This window comes from Trichechus manatus, unplaced genomic scaffold (assembly GCF_000243295.1).
Source record: "Trichechus manatus latirostris isolate Lorelei unplaced genomic scaffold, TriManLat1.0 scaffold00014, whole genome shotgun sequence".
NCBI classification, from domain to species: Eukaryota; Metazoa; Chordata; class Mammalia; order Sirenia; family Trichechidae; genus Trichechus; species Trichechus manatus.
The window spans coordinates 27,778,990-27,796,018 of record NW_004443950.1 but is presented as its reverse complement, the minus strand read 5'-3'; the positions used below and the strand labels follow the sequence as shown (position 1 = coordinate 27,796,018).

At 49.6% G+C, this 17,029-nt stretch overlaps 1 protein-coding gene across 2 annotated transcripts in view; it reads left to right on the top strand.

Annotated features, from left to right (window-relative positions):
• Positions 1-17,029, top strand: part of ZNF423 (zinc finger protein 423) — a 327,816-nt gene that overhangs the window by 66,274 nt on the left and 244,513 nt on the right. For both annotated transcript variants that reach the window (XM_023726976.1, XM_004371639.2), the window contains one exon: positions 1,351-1,551. In XM_023726976.1, coding sequence (XP_023582744.1) covers positions 1,455-1,551 — 97 coding nt within the window. In that variant the 5' untranslated portion in view covers positions 1,351-1,454. The remainder of the gene's footprint in view (positions 1-1,350; positions 1,552-17,029) is intronic.

Sequence of the window (17,029 nt, the reverse complement as noted above, 5' to 3'; positions counted from 1 at the left end):
CACACACACACACACACATACACATAAGCAAACACATGCATACCTACATATGCACACAGATACACACACACACAGGCACACACACGTGCTTTTGCATATGCATATATGTTTGCAGAAATATCTTTGCAGATAACAGAGATCTCTTTCTTTGATTTAAATAGCGATGCTGGTTTCTGGACTGGTAGATCTGTTTTTCCAGGACAGACTGTGGAAATACACAACGTGCACCCTGATTTTCAATCCAGGGGTCTCTGTATTTTAATGGGCAAGCTTAATCCACTGACATTCTTTAGGATCATTGATATTTACCTTGCTTTTTTTTTTTTTTGCACTTTGGTTTACAATTTCTTCGCATGTCCTACGAATCTCTAAGATTGAGGCCGTGCCCATTTCCCACGCATCTGCAGACACGCGTGCTAGGCAAGGCATCAGAAGATCAGTTAAACGCCTTCAGGGTGTTGGTGTGGTGTTCTCCCTAGCTGGACGCCAGCTGTGTTATCTGTGAAATGGGAGTAACACCACTGTCCCTCTCTGGGGGCAGGCGCCTGCACCACTGGATCTCTTGCGCTCCTTTTAGTTCTAGGATGTGCAAGACTGTGAAATGGGGCCATGTGTATGTAACCGTGACTTTGAAAAAGCTCAGAATGCTACACAGACGTAAGGCATCTGTATCATGATCATGAAGAGTGCAGAGCATAGAGCAGGGATTTTAAAGAAGTTGGTCGAAGGATCCCAACGCTGGTTCCTAATTTCTAGGCTGATACCAGGTCACAAGTGGATGACTCAGATGCATTTCAAGCTTGTGATTTGACACCTGTGGGCCTTCAAACACCTGTGCTCCCTTTATTCCAGAGTCGGGACCTCTTTGCAAAGAATCGAGCCAACACCACCACATTGGGAGGCTTGTTGTGTGGAAGGCGACCGTGGCTAAAAGAGTTCCCAGCTCTAAATTGCAAAGCTGTGGGGAAAGCCAAAGGTTTAGATGGTTAGGAGCAGAGGGGAAGCTGGCGGAGGCCCGGGAGACGTGTGGAGCAGAGCTGGGTTTTTAGGAGACAAAATGCCAAGGCAGTCTCACCTGCCTGATGGGTCATGACCCCCAGCACCTGTGCACACAGGGAAGATGACAGGAAATCCCCCCAGAAGGTTTACACCGAGAACTAAAGAATCTAGTTGAGAATTACGGCACCACACGCCGCAAAAGAACATATATTAATATACTGAGATGTGTCGAGAATAAGGAACCCCGGGAGGTGGAGTAATTAAATGTATCAAAAAATGCTGGGCAATTCTTTTAAAACCCCTTCCCAAGCCCCCGTCAGCTGACGTGGACTGTATTCTTCCTGTTGGCAGGAGGCCTGGAAGGAGAGCCGGAGTGTGACAGGAAAACGAGCCGTGCGCTGGAAGATAGGAACAGTGTGACAAGTCAAGAGGAGCAAAATGAGGATGATGACGACATGGAGGACGAGTCAATTTACACCTGCGATCACTGTCAGCGGGACTTCGAGTCTCTGGCAGACCTGACGGACCACCGGGCCCACCGCTGTCCTGGAGGTAATGCTAAGTAGCACCGGGATTCTGACAGGTGGTTACACGGATAATTGGACATAGCAACAGCTTGAAGCCTCAAGTGAGATTAAAGAATTAATAATGTAATTTTACAGTTAATGTCATTTTATTGTGGTGTCTTGGGTACCCTGCATCCGCTTTTTAAATACAATTAAAAATAAATGCAATGGCTTTCCAAGAGACAGGAATTAAGTAGAGGCGCCCTCAGCGTACTCTGCCCCTAAACTGTACCCCATAGCACATGGGCCAGAAGCGGGTGGGTTTGCACCCGCGTTTCTGGAAGGCTTTTTGGAAATCCAGCAATTAAGAGGTTGTTAGTGCAACGTTAAACAGCTTAAGTGTGGCAAGCTGCGTGAAGGAGTGAGCTTCGAGGCAGGGTTCGTGCTGTGACCGGGAGGATTTCAGAGGCCCAAGAAGAGGCTGTGCAGAGAGGGACCCAGTTCCGCCTCGGTGCTTGGCCCCCGTTTCTAGATGTGACTGTAGCCCTATTCTCCATTTCCTGGGTACCTCTGAGAAGGTGTGCAAGGCCACACCTTTAGCAGGAGCAATTTAAGACGTCACCAGTTATGTGCATGTCCTTCTAGGGACACAAGGGGGGTGAGGGGAGGGCATACATATTTCCTGGGGTGTGGCAGCCATGCTCTAGGGCATCATTCGCTTGGTGGGCAAAGAGGGGCTGACACGTTTCAAGGCTCTGAGATATGCGGAGCAGGGGGTCTAGGGCGTTTGTGTTCCTTACACAGCCACCTGAAGGCCTCCTTCTCCATCACGGTTGTTGATGAAGGAAACCCTTTGGATGCTGGTTTGCGGGGAGAGGGCCTAAAGTCTCAGAGCAGGATTCCAAAGGCAGCCTGTCACTTATTAAAGTTAGTTCCTGTTTTGGGGGTAAGTTTGCTGATAGGAAGTAAATTGGGACTCAAAGCTCTCGCTTCTGCCTCTCATGCCTCTTGGACATTTGAAAGCCAAATGTTGGGGAACTGCTATGACTTTGCCTCTAGTGGTATCCATGCCTGCACAGCCCTGGCTGGACCAAGTCCCATTTCAGCCTCTGGGGGGAGCAGATACCAAAAACATGACCAAGAGGACTCTTAACAGTTTTGGACTGTTTGGGGCCCAGTAATCCAAATTCTAGTCATTTGGAGTTTGTGATGTTTCAACCAGAGGCAAAGGTGATGGTTAATTTATAATCCTAGAATGAAAATTGGAGGGGACCTGTGAGGCTAGCTTCTCTAGTCCTCTTGTTTCACAGAAGGAAGTACCAAGTCTTCAAGAGGAAAAGGTGATTGATTGACCAAAGTCACATAGCTATTTGGTGGCTGAGCCAGGACCTCTTCAGGACTCTGGGTCATTGACTCTCATCCAATTTGAGATGTTTCTTGATTTAGCCAAGAATTGAGGTGGAATCTTAACTATAAAAGAAAAAAATAGTGTCATTTACTTTAAAAATAATTAGTTAATTGATCTTGTAATTAAAAGCTATTCTCGTTATTTTCTAAATGTAAAAGAACATCCCATTCTCATTTATTCGTTAAAGCAGGGCTCCCCAGGACCTCTGCTAAGAAGTGCTTTGTTGAATCTCTGCAGCTCTTGACCTGAGACCATAACCTGTCATAATGCAGGCTTCCTTTTCCTCCAAATCTTCAGAATCCGGGAGATGTTCATGTCTCTCCAATACTCTCTTGAGAAAGGTGGCACAAGTCGGGGTTTCAAGGTGGAGAAGGAAAAACATGAGGCTTTGGGCCGTACGCTGGGGTCTGTGTGGGAAATCAAATGGTAGCTCATTGTCCTTTGTTTTGGGGAGGACTCTTCCCAATGGCATACTCCTCTCGTCAGCCTCAGCTGAAATCCATGGCAATCTGTTGCGGGGCCCCCAGCCATGCTGATTGATACTGGTGGTATCTACCAGTACTGCTGCCCAGGTCCTAATGTGACCCTACTAATGGCCCCCACAGGGACACAAGAGCCAGGAATATCCCCAAACCTTGAGCACTGGGAGGGAGTCGGAAATTCGTTGAAAGAGTGCAGAACAAACTTGCCTAATAGCATCCCTGAGAAATTCATTACCGCCTGGTGAAGGTGTGGCCCAGTCTGGGAGTTTCCCCGACCTGGACGACATGTGAGGAGTTATCCATCCCCTCCCGACTTGGGTTCTGAGGATTGTCCAACCACAGAATAAACCACTGGGAATTGTGTGCATATTATTCAAAGCAATTCCTTATCTAGGACACCTCCACACCCTTGATCTGCAGTGGTTTTCAAACTGGATTCCTAGAGGGGTCTTTAGGGGTACTGTATGTGTGTGTGGGGGGGTAGGTGTTGGGACCTGCCAGCCTGAGGGGGTCTGACACCCACTCCAAACAGAAATGTTCCTGTGTGCCGGTGAGTCGACTCTGACTCATCGTGACCCCCATATGACAGAGTAGAACTCATAGAGTTTTCTTGGCCATAATCTTTACAGAAGCAGATCGCCAGGTCTTTCTCCTGTGGAGCTGCTGGATGGTAGAACCATCTACCTTTCGGTTAGCAGCAGAATGCTTAATCGTTTGCGCCACCAAGCCTCCCTCAAACAGAAGTATTCACCTTAAAAAGTCTGTGTTGTACATTGGGCTTAAGCATAAGCTGTTGTTTGAAGATGTCTTCTGCTTTGAAAGATTAGAACCCATATAGTGATACAAGAGGCAGCCCTCCCAGTCGAGGCTCCTCGGTCTGCTTGGCGCTCACCAGCTGGTCATTCAGTAGAAGCTTCGAACGCTGTACTGGGGGCTGGGAGGCCACACAGATGGACATTGCTGCCCTTGTGGAGCTCACGCTCTGGACCTTACAAGCCAACAAAGGTACCGCAGCAAGGGCCAAGGCTGGGCTGAGTCTGGTATGTTTCTGAAAGAACAATTGTGCCTGGTTCAGAGGACAAGTTTCCCTGCCCGGCTGGCCCACCCGGCTATTGAGTTTGGGACCAGAGGGCGGTGACCCGTTGATCTCGATGTCTCCTCCTTCTGGAATCACGGGCCTTGGTGTGAACATTTGTCTCCTGCAGAGATGATCACTGCTGGAAGGTGGAGGTGAAACATCCCTCCCTGACAGATGTGTCCTATGAAGGTCGGCCCTTCCATGAGGTGGCCTGTCCAAGCAGGTCCGCCTTTTGGGAGGAGGGCTGTGTGGTGGGTGTGGTGGGAGCTGTTCGTGTGGGGATAGTCTTGAAGGGGTCCCTGGGTGGCACAAACGGTTAAGTGCTCCACTACGAGCCAAAAGGTTGGTGGTTCAAACTCACCCAGAGGTGCCTTGGAAGACAGGCCTGGTGATCAGCTTCCAAAAGGTCACAGCTTTGAAAACCCTGTGGAGCAGTTGTACTCTGCACACGTGGGCTCTCCATGAGTCAGAATCGACAGGATGGTGACTAACAGCAGTGATCTTGAGTGTGGCTCTTATAGGGTGGCCTTTGCCGCGTGCCCTGCTGGCTCTGTGTCATTCTGTGGCATTGGGGGGGTGGGGGTAGTGCCTTGTTCCGTGAGAGTCGGGAGCACGAGCTCCCTGGGTCTGTGCAACTATGCCCAGGCCCCCAGAATGCACGTGGCCTTCCACTGATATTTCTGCCCCTTTACTCTGGGCACCATGGGCTTCTGTCTCAGATGTTTGACTCCCTTGAACCTGAAGAAGTGGACCTTGGTGGAAATCTTCAGCCGTGAGGTTTGGGGACTTTCTGAGGTGGGGGATGTGCTCCCTATGTAAGGGAGAGCCTCACCACAGATAGTGGTGATGGTATGTATATGGAAGAACCCCCACCTGGAGCCTGGACCTCTCTGCACTGAAGGCGCCTTCGTTTCCAGCTGGAAGCCTGAGAAGGCGTCTTCCCAGACCCCTGAGCAGGAGGGGCAATGCTGGGTCCAGGAAGTTGTCGAAACACAGACTTTGAGAACGCCACAACTCCATCAAGTCCTGTTCATACGTCTTTCTCTGTTTCTCTCGTTTGCCGCCTGAGAAACCAGCCTCAAACCCCAACGTATCAGACGCTGCATCTTCATGACACGAGAGGAAACAAGCAAAAATCCACTCCGCTCTGTCAATTCTCACGCTCCCAACAACTGTTGGATTTTTCTTTGTTTCCCTCCAGCCTCTGTCCACAGGATAACAAATGTTTACATGCTTGGGGTTGAGAGCACATACCATTTTGTATTCTGCGTTTGTCACTTAACAGTTTCTGAATGGACTCCTGTGTTGCTGCGTCGTCTTCTCTGTGAACATTTCTTTTGGAATCCTCCTTTTTTCACACAGCAATACTCGAGGGGATAGAGCTGTGCCCATATACTATACAAATATCGAATTTAGGCTAAGATACCAGTGGATGAGGAGTTCTGTAGTGGTGTAGATAAAGGCTGACTTGAAGAGTGACAGGCTTGTGTGTTCCTAATGGATGCATGGTTTGTGGGCACAAAGTCAGGAACTGGCCAAAGGATTGGCGGTGGCCGTCTGAGTTGTTGATGCTAGAAAGCCCCCGTTGGTTCAGGTCCCAGTGACTCAAATAACGGAGGAAGGAGTGAGCTGAAGTTGGCCTTGACAATTTGTGAAGTGTTGGCCGAGCAGATCTGCGTCCTGTATGTGGTTGCAGGGGTGCTTCTCATCATCTTCTAGAAGCCGGAAGAACTTCGGCTTCTTTAGAAATGTCTCTGGGAATGGCCTGGGGCGCCGCAGAAACAGGTAGAAGAGGTTTGATTTACGCATGGGCTGATTCCAAACCATTTTTTATGCGCTCATTGAAGCAGGCCAGCTGTGAACCTGTAGTCTGGACTCAGATGGAATGTTATGGCTCCTGGTACAAATACTGCCTTTTTAGGACACTCTGTGATTTAGACGGACCGCTGCTTCGGCCCAGTTAATGAGCCTGACGGCTTGAGGACATTCGGGTGCTCCGTCCGCGCTGCTTTACTGTCTCAGAGCCGCTTTCCTGGTGATGCTCCTGATGGTGTCAGCCGCAGGCCGTCCGCAGGGCTTCTGCGCGGGGCCAGGCCTGGAACGCCGGTTTTGGGGGTCCCTGGCCGCTTTGCTTAAGGGCCCGCCAGCATGATTTGGCTTCTCATGATGGGCCGGAGGGGCAGATGGAACCTCTTTAGAAAGGCTGAGTTTTCTGACTCTGGGCTTAGGTGCTTGCTCCCTGGAATGGACATCAGTTTGGGGTCCAGCGTTGGTGTCTTCCCTTCAGCAGCTTTTCCCTGATCTCTGACTCAGGCCAGGCTCCTCATGGGCACAGAGGGGCAGCCCTGAGCCGGTCCCCACTGCCCTCAAGGCCTCGCGGTGTGGGGCCTGCGAGATGGGTAAGCAGATACTTCTCAGCTCTGCAGCAGGGGCTGTTGTTGTGAGCTGCCGTCCGGTTGGCCCCCGACTCATGGGGACCCCGTGCACAGCACGACGAAAGCTGCTGGTCCCGTGCCATCCCCCTGGCGGGTTGCAGATTGGACCGTTGTGATCCACAGGGTTTTCACTGGCTGATTTTCAGAAGGAGATCGCTGGGTACTTCTTCCTAGTTTGTTTTGGTCTGGAAGCTCTGCTGAAACCTGCTCAGCATCCCAGCAACACACAAGTCTCCATTGACATTCGGATGGTGGCTGCACACGAGGTGCTTTGGCTGGGAATTGAACCCAGGTCTCCCGCATGGAAGGCAAGAATTTTACCACTGAACCGCCCATGGGTAGTCCCAACCCACTTGGTGCACGGAGCACCTACTTTGTGGCAGTCTCTATGGGGCACTTTGCCTGGAACACCCTCCCTGCCTGTGCCCCCCGAGGCTGCCCTTCCCGGAGTCTACAGCATCAGCACGTTCTGTCATTACACATGTTGCTTTTATCGTCCGTCTCCCCACTACAGCTGAGCTTTGTGAGGACAAGATCCGTGTCTGCCTTGTTCCCTCTTATGTCCTAGCCCGTCACCTCACACACAGTGGTGCTCAATCGATGAGCTTCGCCACCATCCCAGCAGGGAGGGACTATTTTTTAACATTCTTCCCCATTTTACACATTGGGCGACTGAGGCCTAGAGAGTGAGGGGTCTTGCTGAAGGTGACAGCTTGTAAGTAAAGGAGCCAAGATTCGAGGCCTGAACAGCTTGCGCTGAGAACACAAACTGGGGCTGACGAGCAGTTTCAAACTGAACTCCGGACAGACGCAGGTTTTCTGAACACGCAACTTAAGAACAAGGGAAGGAAATTTGTTCAAATAACAACAGCGAAACATGCGTTCCCTGTGGATTAATTTTTCTGCCCTCTCCCCGCCCGCTGCCCCCTTTCTGAGGACGGGGAGCAGCCTTCTGAAAGCAGACCCTCCTTTCCTGGCCAAGGCGAAGTGCTGCTGTGTAAAAAGCCGGGGGGAAGGTTAATTACACCCTAGTTCGTCCACCTGTGGCCGGAGTGACCTGTGGGCCCTGATTACAGGGCTGGGGCTGTGAACGCGGGTGCCTTTGCCAGCCCCATCCCTCCCTGCCTGCCCGGCCAGAGCCTGTCTTCGTGTGCTAGCTCAGGCCTTTCTCACTCTAGCCGTGTGGGTGAGGGTCCTCGCCACCTTATTGGCGTGGGGCGCCCCTCACACTGGCTCTGTTTGGGCAATGCAAGGTGGGGCGTGGGCCAGACACGGGGCGCTGTGCTGCCAAGTGCACAGGTGCAAGGCTTGAGTTTCTTCTGCCCGTGTGGAACGCCATGGCACCTTGGGGTTGGCTGGTGTCCCGCAGTGCAAAAGGCCTTGAGGCGTGAGCACAATTAACCCGTTGGCATCGAGTCGATTCTGACTCATAGTGACCCTACAGGACAGAGCAGAACTGCCCTATAGGGTTTCCAAGGCTGTAAAGCTTTATGGAAGCAGACTGCCACATCTTTCTCCTGAGGAGCGGCTGGTGGGTTTGAACCACCGACCTTTCAGTTAGCAGCCGAGCGCTTAACCATCATGCCACCAGGGCTCCTGTTAATACTCCCAAATCAAGAGCTTTTCTGCATACAAACAGTATCTAGTTAGAAAACAAGGAGCAAGAAATGGTCCTATTACATTAGCCACAACGGGGTAAAAACCAGGGAACAAACCCAGCAAGCAACATGCAAGTGTGGAGGAGCCGGGATAGACTATGTACTGGGAGACACGAAGAGGCGGTCACGTGAAAAGACAGACCGTATTCTTGGACAGAAGGATTCAATACATTAATTTCCCTAGCTTAACATTAGCTGAGTGTTGGTGTTGGGTGCCGTTGAGTTGATTTTCGACTCATAGCGACCCCGTGTGACAGAGTAGAATGCTGCATAGGGTTTTCTTGGCTGTAATCTTTAAAGGAGCAGATCTCCAGGTCTTTCTCCATGAAGCCGCTAGGTGGGTTCCAGCTGCCAACCATTTGGTTGGCAGCTGAAAGTTAGCCAATAAAAATGACAATCAGATTTATTTAGAAATGGACAAGCAGATTCTAAAGCTCATAGGAACAAAAGCAGGCATGCAAGGATAGGAAGGGAAATTTTGAAAAAGAGGAATGATGGGTGGGGGGCAGTAACTGTATTGGATTTTTTTTCTTGTTTATTGTGGAGAATGTATATGGAAGAAAACATTTGCCATTTCAACCTTCTTCACATTTATGGACAGCTCAGTGACAGTCACTTACGTTCGTCATGTTGTTCAACCATCGCTCTCATCCGTTCCCGGTTTTTTCCATCACCTTTAACGGAAGCTCGTTGTCCCCTAAGCAGTGAGTCCCCCTTCCCCTTCCCCCCACACCTAGTAACCATTAATAAACTTTGGTCCGTGTGCACCTGCCTATTCTAGATATTTCATATAAGTGGGATCATCCAATGTCTGTCCATTTGTGACTGACTTGTTTACTCAGCAGAATGTTTTCTCGATTCATCCTTGCTGTGAAATGCATTGAGACTCCATTTCTCTTTATGGGTGTGCACTAGTCCACTGTATGTGTGTATCGCACACTGTATGTGTGCACTAGTCCACTGTATGTGTGTACTGCACACTGTATGTGTGTACCGCACACTGTATGTGTGTACGGCACATTGTTTGCTCATCTGTTGATGGGCATTTGGGCTGTTTCCATCTTTTGGCTCCTGTGAGTGGTGCCGCAGTGAACATTGGTGTACGGATTGACATTCCTGCTTCCATATCGGATTTTAAAACATGTTCTGCAGCTGTAGGAATCAAAGTGGGTGGCGCTGCTGCAGAAATAGGTGGACAGACCAGTGGAACAGAAAGGAGAAGCCCCAAATGGACCCATATACAGCTGGACATGTAGCATCTGAGAAAGGTGTCACTGCATTCCGCAGAGGACGTGTGGGTTACTCAGTGGGACTGGGATGGAGGTGGCTGTCTTGAAAAAAAATAAATTGGATTCCTGCCTCACGCCTAACACCAAAATAAACCCCAAATGCATCAGAAATCTAAACGTAAAAAAAGGAACTTAAAAAATACTAAAAGAAAACACAGGTTTTTTTTTTTTTTAATTTGATAATATCAGAGTGGGGAAGGCCTTTCTAAATATAACCCTGAACCCAGGAGCCGTAAAACAAGAGACAAAACATTCAACTACATGAAAATAAAAACTTCTGCATTGCAAAAGCTACAATAAATCAAGTCCAAAGACACATGTCGTAGGCAAAATATGTTTTCCTTAATGTGTAAGGAGCTCCTACAAACACTAAGAAAATGACCAGTAAATCAACAGTAAAGGGGGCAAAGGTCAGGCTGGGGCTCAGCCAGCCGGCAAAGGATCCCTGCTCCCCGCCCCCCGCCCAGGGCCCTCCACCCTCAAGGCCAGCGCCTGCCCTGATTGGCTAGCATCATGCTGGTCATTAGGTATTTGGAATCTCTCCCAAGGCAAAAGACAGAAGTGGAACATAAGTGGAGTCTTAAACACGTGAAAAGATTCAAAACCTCTTTACAATAAGAGAAATTGAAATTTAAACCACAAGATTGTAACCCACCAGACTGGCAAAGATCAGTTTGCCAACCCACTGTGCTGGTAAAGGTGTGAATTTCTTGGTGTCAGGGCCTGGGGTCTTATTCCACTTTCAATCTCCGGGGTAGCCTTGCCTATGGCAATAACCACATGGTAAACCAAAAAAACCCCAAACCTGTTGCTGTTGAGTTGATTCTGACTCATAGTGACCCTATAAGACAGAGAAGAACTGCCCCATAGGGTTTCTAAGGAGCGGCTGGTGGATTTGAACTGCCCACTTTTGGTTAGCAGCCGAGCTCTTAACCATAGCGCCACCAGGGCTCCGAAGCGCCCTGGGTGGCCTTTAAACAACCGTCTTTGCTAGTGGATTTCCACCACCCGTCTGTCTGTCAGTCTGTCTGTTAGTGATGGCTTGTGTGTTGTTATGATGCTGGAAGCTGTGCCACCAGTATTTCAAATACCAGCAGGGTTACCTGCGGTGGACAGGTTTCAGCAGAGCTTCCAGACTAAGATGGACTAGGCAGAAAGGGCTGGCAAGATCTTCTTCTGAAAATTAGCCAGTGAAAACCCTGTGGATCACCACAGAACATTGCTTTGGACACGTAACCAGGAGGGATTAATCACTGGAGGAGGACATCATGTTTGGTGATTAGGGGGCCAGTGAGGACAAGGGAGACCCTTGGTGAAGTGGATTGACATGACAAACCTAATGATGGGCTCGGAACATGATGGCTATCATGAGGATGATGCAGGACGGGGCATTGTGGCATTCTGTTGTGAACAAGGTCGCTCTGAGTTGGAGTCCACTTGATGGCGGCTATCATGATCATCATCTTGTGTGCTGAGATGTTGAGAAGGTGTTTCTATTTACAGAAACATCACTCACCACAACTCCTCAGGAAGACAGTGACTGTGTGTGCTGGGCTGCTGGTGTGCCGCCATTTGGGAGGCAAGCTGATGACATTGTGGGTGATCAGCCACTCTGGGTTTGCCTGGCTGGGGCGGGGGGCAAGTGTTGACACCTCCCTGAAATTGCCTGCCCTCTGGGTTCCCCATTTAGAAGGTGCCTGGGAAGCCAACCAGCTGCAGTGGGACTGTGGTTCTGAATCTGGGCTGGACAGCTGCGCCCAGGTTCTTGGCAGTGATGTGGAGAGAAGTTGTTTTTCAGGTGCCGGCGTTGTTATTCACCAGCTGTGAAGTCTGCAGGTTTACAGAATGTTCCCCCCGACTCGACTACCCAGAGTGAGCACTGCCATTGCGTTGTTCGACCTGTACGTCTCTCCAAAATTGGGTAATAAATCTAACTGTATGGAAGGCAGGGATCAAGGTGGGAAGAACTCACATGTCTTTTAATTCCCATGGGAAAAATGTGTCTATGCAAGTCTTGAGGTTCCCGAGGACTCTCCAGAGTGGAAGACTCTTTCTTTCTTTCTCTCCCAGCGGGCTTGACCGCCTTGATGACTTTCTGAATCACTGCACTGCCCAGGCTCTTAGGTGACCAAGGATGGGCCAGAGTAGACCAAGTATGGTGCCCGATCTTGAGCGTTTCTGTTGTAAACACCCCTGGGATGAGCCTCAGTGAATAGATCTGTCCTGGAGACTGCTCTTGGGGAGTGAGTGAGGTGGACTGGGCTGCTGCTCCCAGGCTGGGCCTGGCATCCCCCACGCTTCCATTGGCTTTCTGTCATTGGCCCCAGGACGTATACCAAGCAGGACCTCAGAGTCCTGGAAGGAAGAGAAAAGCTCCTAGCTGGCTTTCAGGCAGCTGCACATACATTTCTGGCAGGATCTGGGCCCAGCCTACTGTTGTCTGTTTCAGCTTGTAAGTTTCCAAGGGCAGACACATCACACTAGCAAGTAGTGATACCACACCGACTGTGTGCGAGGGGCTGTGGGAGTGTGGGAGTGGGGACCGTGGGTGTGTGTGTGTGTGTGTGTGTAAGCTCCTGATCAGCGAACATAAGAGCTATAGGAAGATGAAGTCTCCAGGACCCTTTTGGTTGCCTGGCACATAGTAGGACTTCAGTTAACATGCAATGTGTGTAGAGACTCAACCAAGCAGAGTAAAGAGGAACTGAGAAGTATAGGAGTGAGGCTGGCTCCAAGCATGGCCCTCCAGGGTCTTCAAGGACACTGTGCCAGGCCTGTCCCCACAGATACCATCGCCACGCGCAATAGCAGAAGAGACCCCAGCTCCTCCAGCTCTCACCCACCCGACTCAGCGGCACCAGTAGAAAGAGCAGCCTCTTTCTGTTCACCAAAGTTGAAGTCCTGAGGTTGACTTCTGGTGAATCAGCCAAAACCAAGACTCACTCCTGAAGCCGTTGCTGTGTCCAGGGGAGATGAACACGCATGTTAGCTGGGCTCAGGGTAGTGGGAACTGGGGGCAGCTCCATACACACTACTTGGACTAAGACTTGGGCTTCCCAAGATGGTGGCTAGGAAACACCTTCTTTAGGAGGTAAGAACTACATACAGGCAAATACTAAGGAGTAAAATACTTAATCAGATGCCAGTTGTGGGGTATAGATGATCAAGTCCATTTAAGCTGCTTTTCACGGGGTCTAGTCATCTAAAGGAGTTTTAGGGAGGCAAAGTTCTCAAAGACCATCCAGCTTTGTGGTTTCTAACTGTATTCTCAAACGCTTTTTGGGCTGGAGAACCCTTCTTTCAAACACAAACCAGTTTTGCTGTCAAGTCCGCTCCGACTCAGGGCGACCTATGTGTTGCAGAGTAGACCTGTGCTCTATAGTGTTTTCAGTGGCTGATTTTTTGGAAGTTGATTGCCAGGCCTTTTTTTCTGAGGTTCCTCTGGGTGGACTTGAACCTCCAACTTTTTGTTTTGCAGCTGAGCTGTTTGCACCACCCAGGGACTCTTTTGAACACAACCAAGGCATAAAGCGGATACAAGCAGAGCTGCTCTATTAAGAGTTTGGGAGATTCTAGGCTCCCCCTACTTGCCTAAGACACCCTTCCCATCCACTCTACCTCAAGGAAGCCTCAGGCAGCTCTTCAGAAGCCCCCCAAGCACCTCGGGAAGTTTGAAATCTGATAGCCCTGCATTCATGAGTGAGGTAGACTTGTCCAGGGTGCCACAGGGAGGTGGTGGCTTAGCTGGCACCCACATGGTGATCTGCTTTCGTAAAAATGATAGCCGAGAAAGGAGCAGTTCCACTCTGCACACATGGGGTGGCCGTGAGTCGGAATCGACTCGGCGGCAACCAGCAACGATGTACACGCCCAGCTTTAAACCCTCAGTGTCACTGAGCAAACTCGGTGTCAGCTAACGTGGAGCTTTTGTCAAGAGTCACAGCTCTCTCTTTCCCCTCCAGACCCACTCTTCATCAGTCCAGCCCGCCTCACACTTCTCACTGCCTTTGTCACCCAGGGTCAGGATGAGCAAAGGCCAGAGCCCCTCGGGGAGGCCCCATTCTTTTCTCCTGGAGGTGATGCTCCTAATTCAGATCCTGCTTGAACATGCCTGGAGAAATGCCTGTCGGGGAAGATGGGAATAGTCTCCAGCTGGGATCCTGACCCGGGTTTGGGGTGAAAGAGGCAAACGGAGGGGAGTTGTTCCACGAGCGTCCTTTATTGTAGCTGAAATCTATCGCCGAGTTCTTCCCACATCCTATTGTCTACACCACCACCCACCCACCCAAAGGGACAAAGTGATATAGATCCAAGGAAAAGCTGTGTTTCTTGGAACCACTGCCTCCCCTGGCATGCCTGCATTCGTTCACTCACTCGTTTATCGAATGAACTTTTTTAACCACCTGCTATTGCTGGGAGGAGTCCCTGGGTGATGCGCATGCTTAATGTGCTCGGCTGCTAACTGAAAGGTTGGAGGTTCAAGTCCACCCAGAGGCACTTTGGAAGAAAGGGCTGGCGATCTGCTTTTGAAAAATCAGCCATTGAAGACCTTGTGGAGCACAGTTTTACTCTGACACACATGGGTTGCCATGCATTGGAGTTGACTTGATGGCAACTGGTTTGGTTTATGTGCTAGGAACTGTTCTAGGCAAGGAGATAGAATAATAAGTAAAACAGACAATTCCTGCCCACGTGGAGCTTACATTTTATAGTACCTGGCCCTTTGCTAACTTTGGCCAGTGTCGTGGTTTGAATTATGTCTCCCCCAAAATGTGTGTATCAGTTTCGCTAGGCCATGATTCCTGGTACTGTGTGATTTTTCTGTATGTTGTAAACCTGCCTCTATGATGTTAATGAGGGAGGATGGGTGGCAGTTGTGTTAGTAAGGCAGGATCTGATCTACAAGACTGGATTGTGTCCTGAGGCAATGTCTTGAGATATAAAAGACAGAAGTGAGCAGTGAGACAGGGGGACCTCATACCATCAAGCAAGCAGTGCCAGGAGCAGAGCGCATCCTTTGGACCGGGGTCCCTGCGCAGAGACACTCCTAGTCCGGGGGAACACTGATGATGAGAAGGCCGAGAGAGAGAAAGCCTTCCCCTGGAGCCGACGCCCTGAATTTGGACTTTTAGCCTACTTTGACTGTGAGGAAATAAATTTCTCTTTGTTAAAACCATCCACTTGTGGTATTTCTGTTATAGCAGCACTAGATAACTAAGACAGCTGGGAAATTATTATTATTATTTATTTATTTAGTTGTTGTTGTTGAGAACATACATCGCAGAACATACACCAAGTCAACAATTTCTAGGTGTACAATTCAGTGACACAGACTGCATTCTTCCGGTGGTGCAACCATTCTCACCCTCCTTTTCCAGATTATTCCTCCTCGTTAACATTAACTTGCTGCCTCCCAAGTTTTCTATCCACTCTTTTAGTTACTGTTGTCAATTTGATCTCATATTGATAGTTCTTAAAAGAGCACAATGCTCAAGGCAGACATTCTTTACTAATTAAATTGCCAAACTATTGTTTGGTTTAAAGAAGACTTAAGGGGATATTTTTTGTTTAAGATTTAAAGATTGTCTCAGAGCAATATTTTCAGGGGCTCATTCAGCCTTCATGGCTCCAGAAAGTCTAGATTCTATGAGAGTGTGAAATTCTGTTCTACATTTTCCCCCTTTTGATAAAGGTTCTTCTGTAGCATCTTTGATCAAAATTTCCAGTTATGGTAACTGGGCACCTTCTAGTTCTTGTCTCCCGGCAAGGAAGCAGTTGTTCATGGAGGCAATTAACCACACATTCGGCCAGGAGATTCTTAAACTAACTCTTCTGTAGTTATTTTTTGCTGTAAAGAATGTGTTGGTTCCCTCTGTGGTGTACTTGAGTACTGTCTAAGGCCCACATGGGCAGTATGGCAGGGAAGAACAAATAGCCATTCACTGCCCAACAGGTTAACGCATGCTTTGGCTGCATTAGAAGCAGGATGAAGAAAAAATTGTCCTGTTCTGTGTGTTGGTGGAGAGACTGCACAGGAGAGGAGAGAGAGTTTGGGGGACAAAGTCATGTTAGCAACTTGGGAAGCTAGGCTTCTTGGTGGCCAGTGTCAGAAAACCAAACCTAACTTGCTTCACTTAAGAAGGGAATTTATTGGCTCACGTACATAGAAATTTGAGGTGTAGAACTAGCTTCAGGTGCGGCTGCATCCAGGGATTCCAGTGAAGGCCTCAGAACCCAGGTTCCTGCATCTCCTGGCTCTGCTGCATGCAGACTTTTGGCTCAGGCCAGGTCAAGTGCTCTGAATGGAAGACCCAGAGATATTCCCCAGAGGAAACTGGGGTGCTGCTAGCAGCAGAAGAGAGGAGGCTGATAGGCAGAAACAATCCAAAGAGGAAAGGAGGTTAGGCCATATAACCAAACCAGCAAAGATGCTAACCCAGGGATAGGCAAGAACTTGGCTAGCTGTCCACTCGTACCCCCAGTTCAGCCAGTGTCTGCCCTATGATGGTGATGGTATGGTTCCAGCAGTTGATATTTTTACCATTACCTCTGGATTACTGCAGGGGGCTGCCCAGGGGAAGCTGTGGTCATGGAAGGGTCCAGCCCCTTCTGGAAGCATGGTAGCCAGGCAGTAGGGGGCTGGGGATGAAATGCCTAGGCCCCTCTCTCCACTGATCTTGGTACTCCAAGGGACAGAATCCGGGCTAATTCTAGAAGCCACAGGGATGCCCCTTCTGGCCCACAGCTCAGGAACAACTCGCTGGTGGCAAAAGCCTTTCACGCCTGGTGCTGATGCATTGGAGGATGGCAGGGGTGGGAGTGGTGTGTGGGGTTAGGGGTGGAGGGCTTCTCACTGGCTGATTTTTAGGGTTCCTCTAAACCCCAAGATCTGGTGATTGGCATCTCTAAAATGAAGACACCCTGATGCAGAAAAATAAAGAACATCCTCAAACAAAATGAGAAACCAACCAAAATTATCTCCTGCTGACTGAGATGTGAGGTTCAAAGAGTGCAGGCATCAGGAGACCAGCCTGCACATGCCGTTCCACTTTCTGGGCTCTGAGCCCTTGACTTTCTCACTTGCCTCCTCACTGCCTCCTCACGCCTTCTCAGGGCCCCCTCACAGTGATTTACTCAGACTCATGGCCTCCTCACGCCTCCTCACACTTCCTCA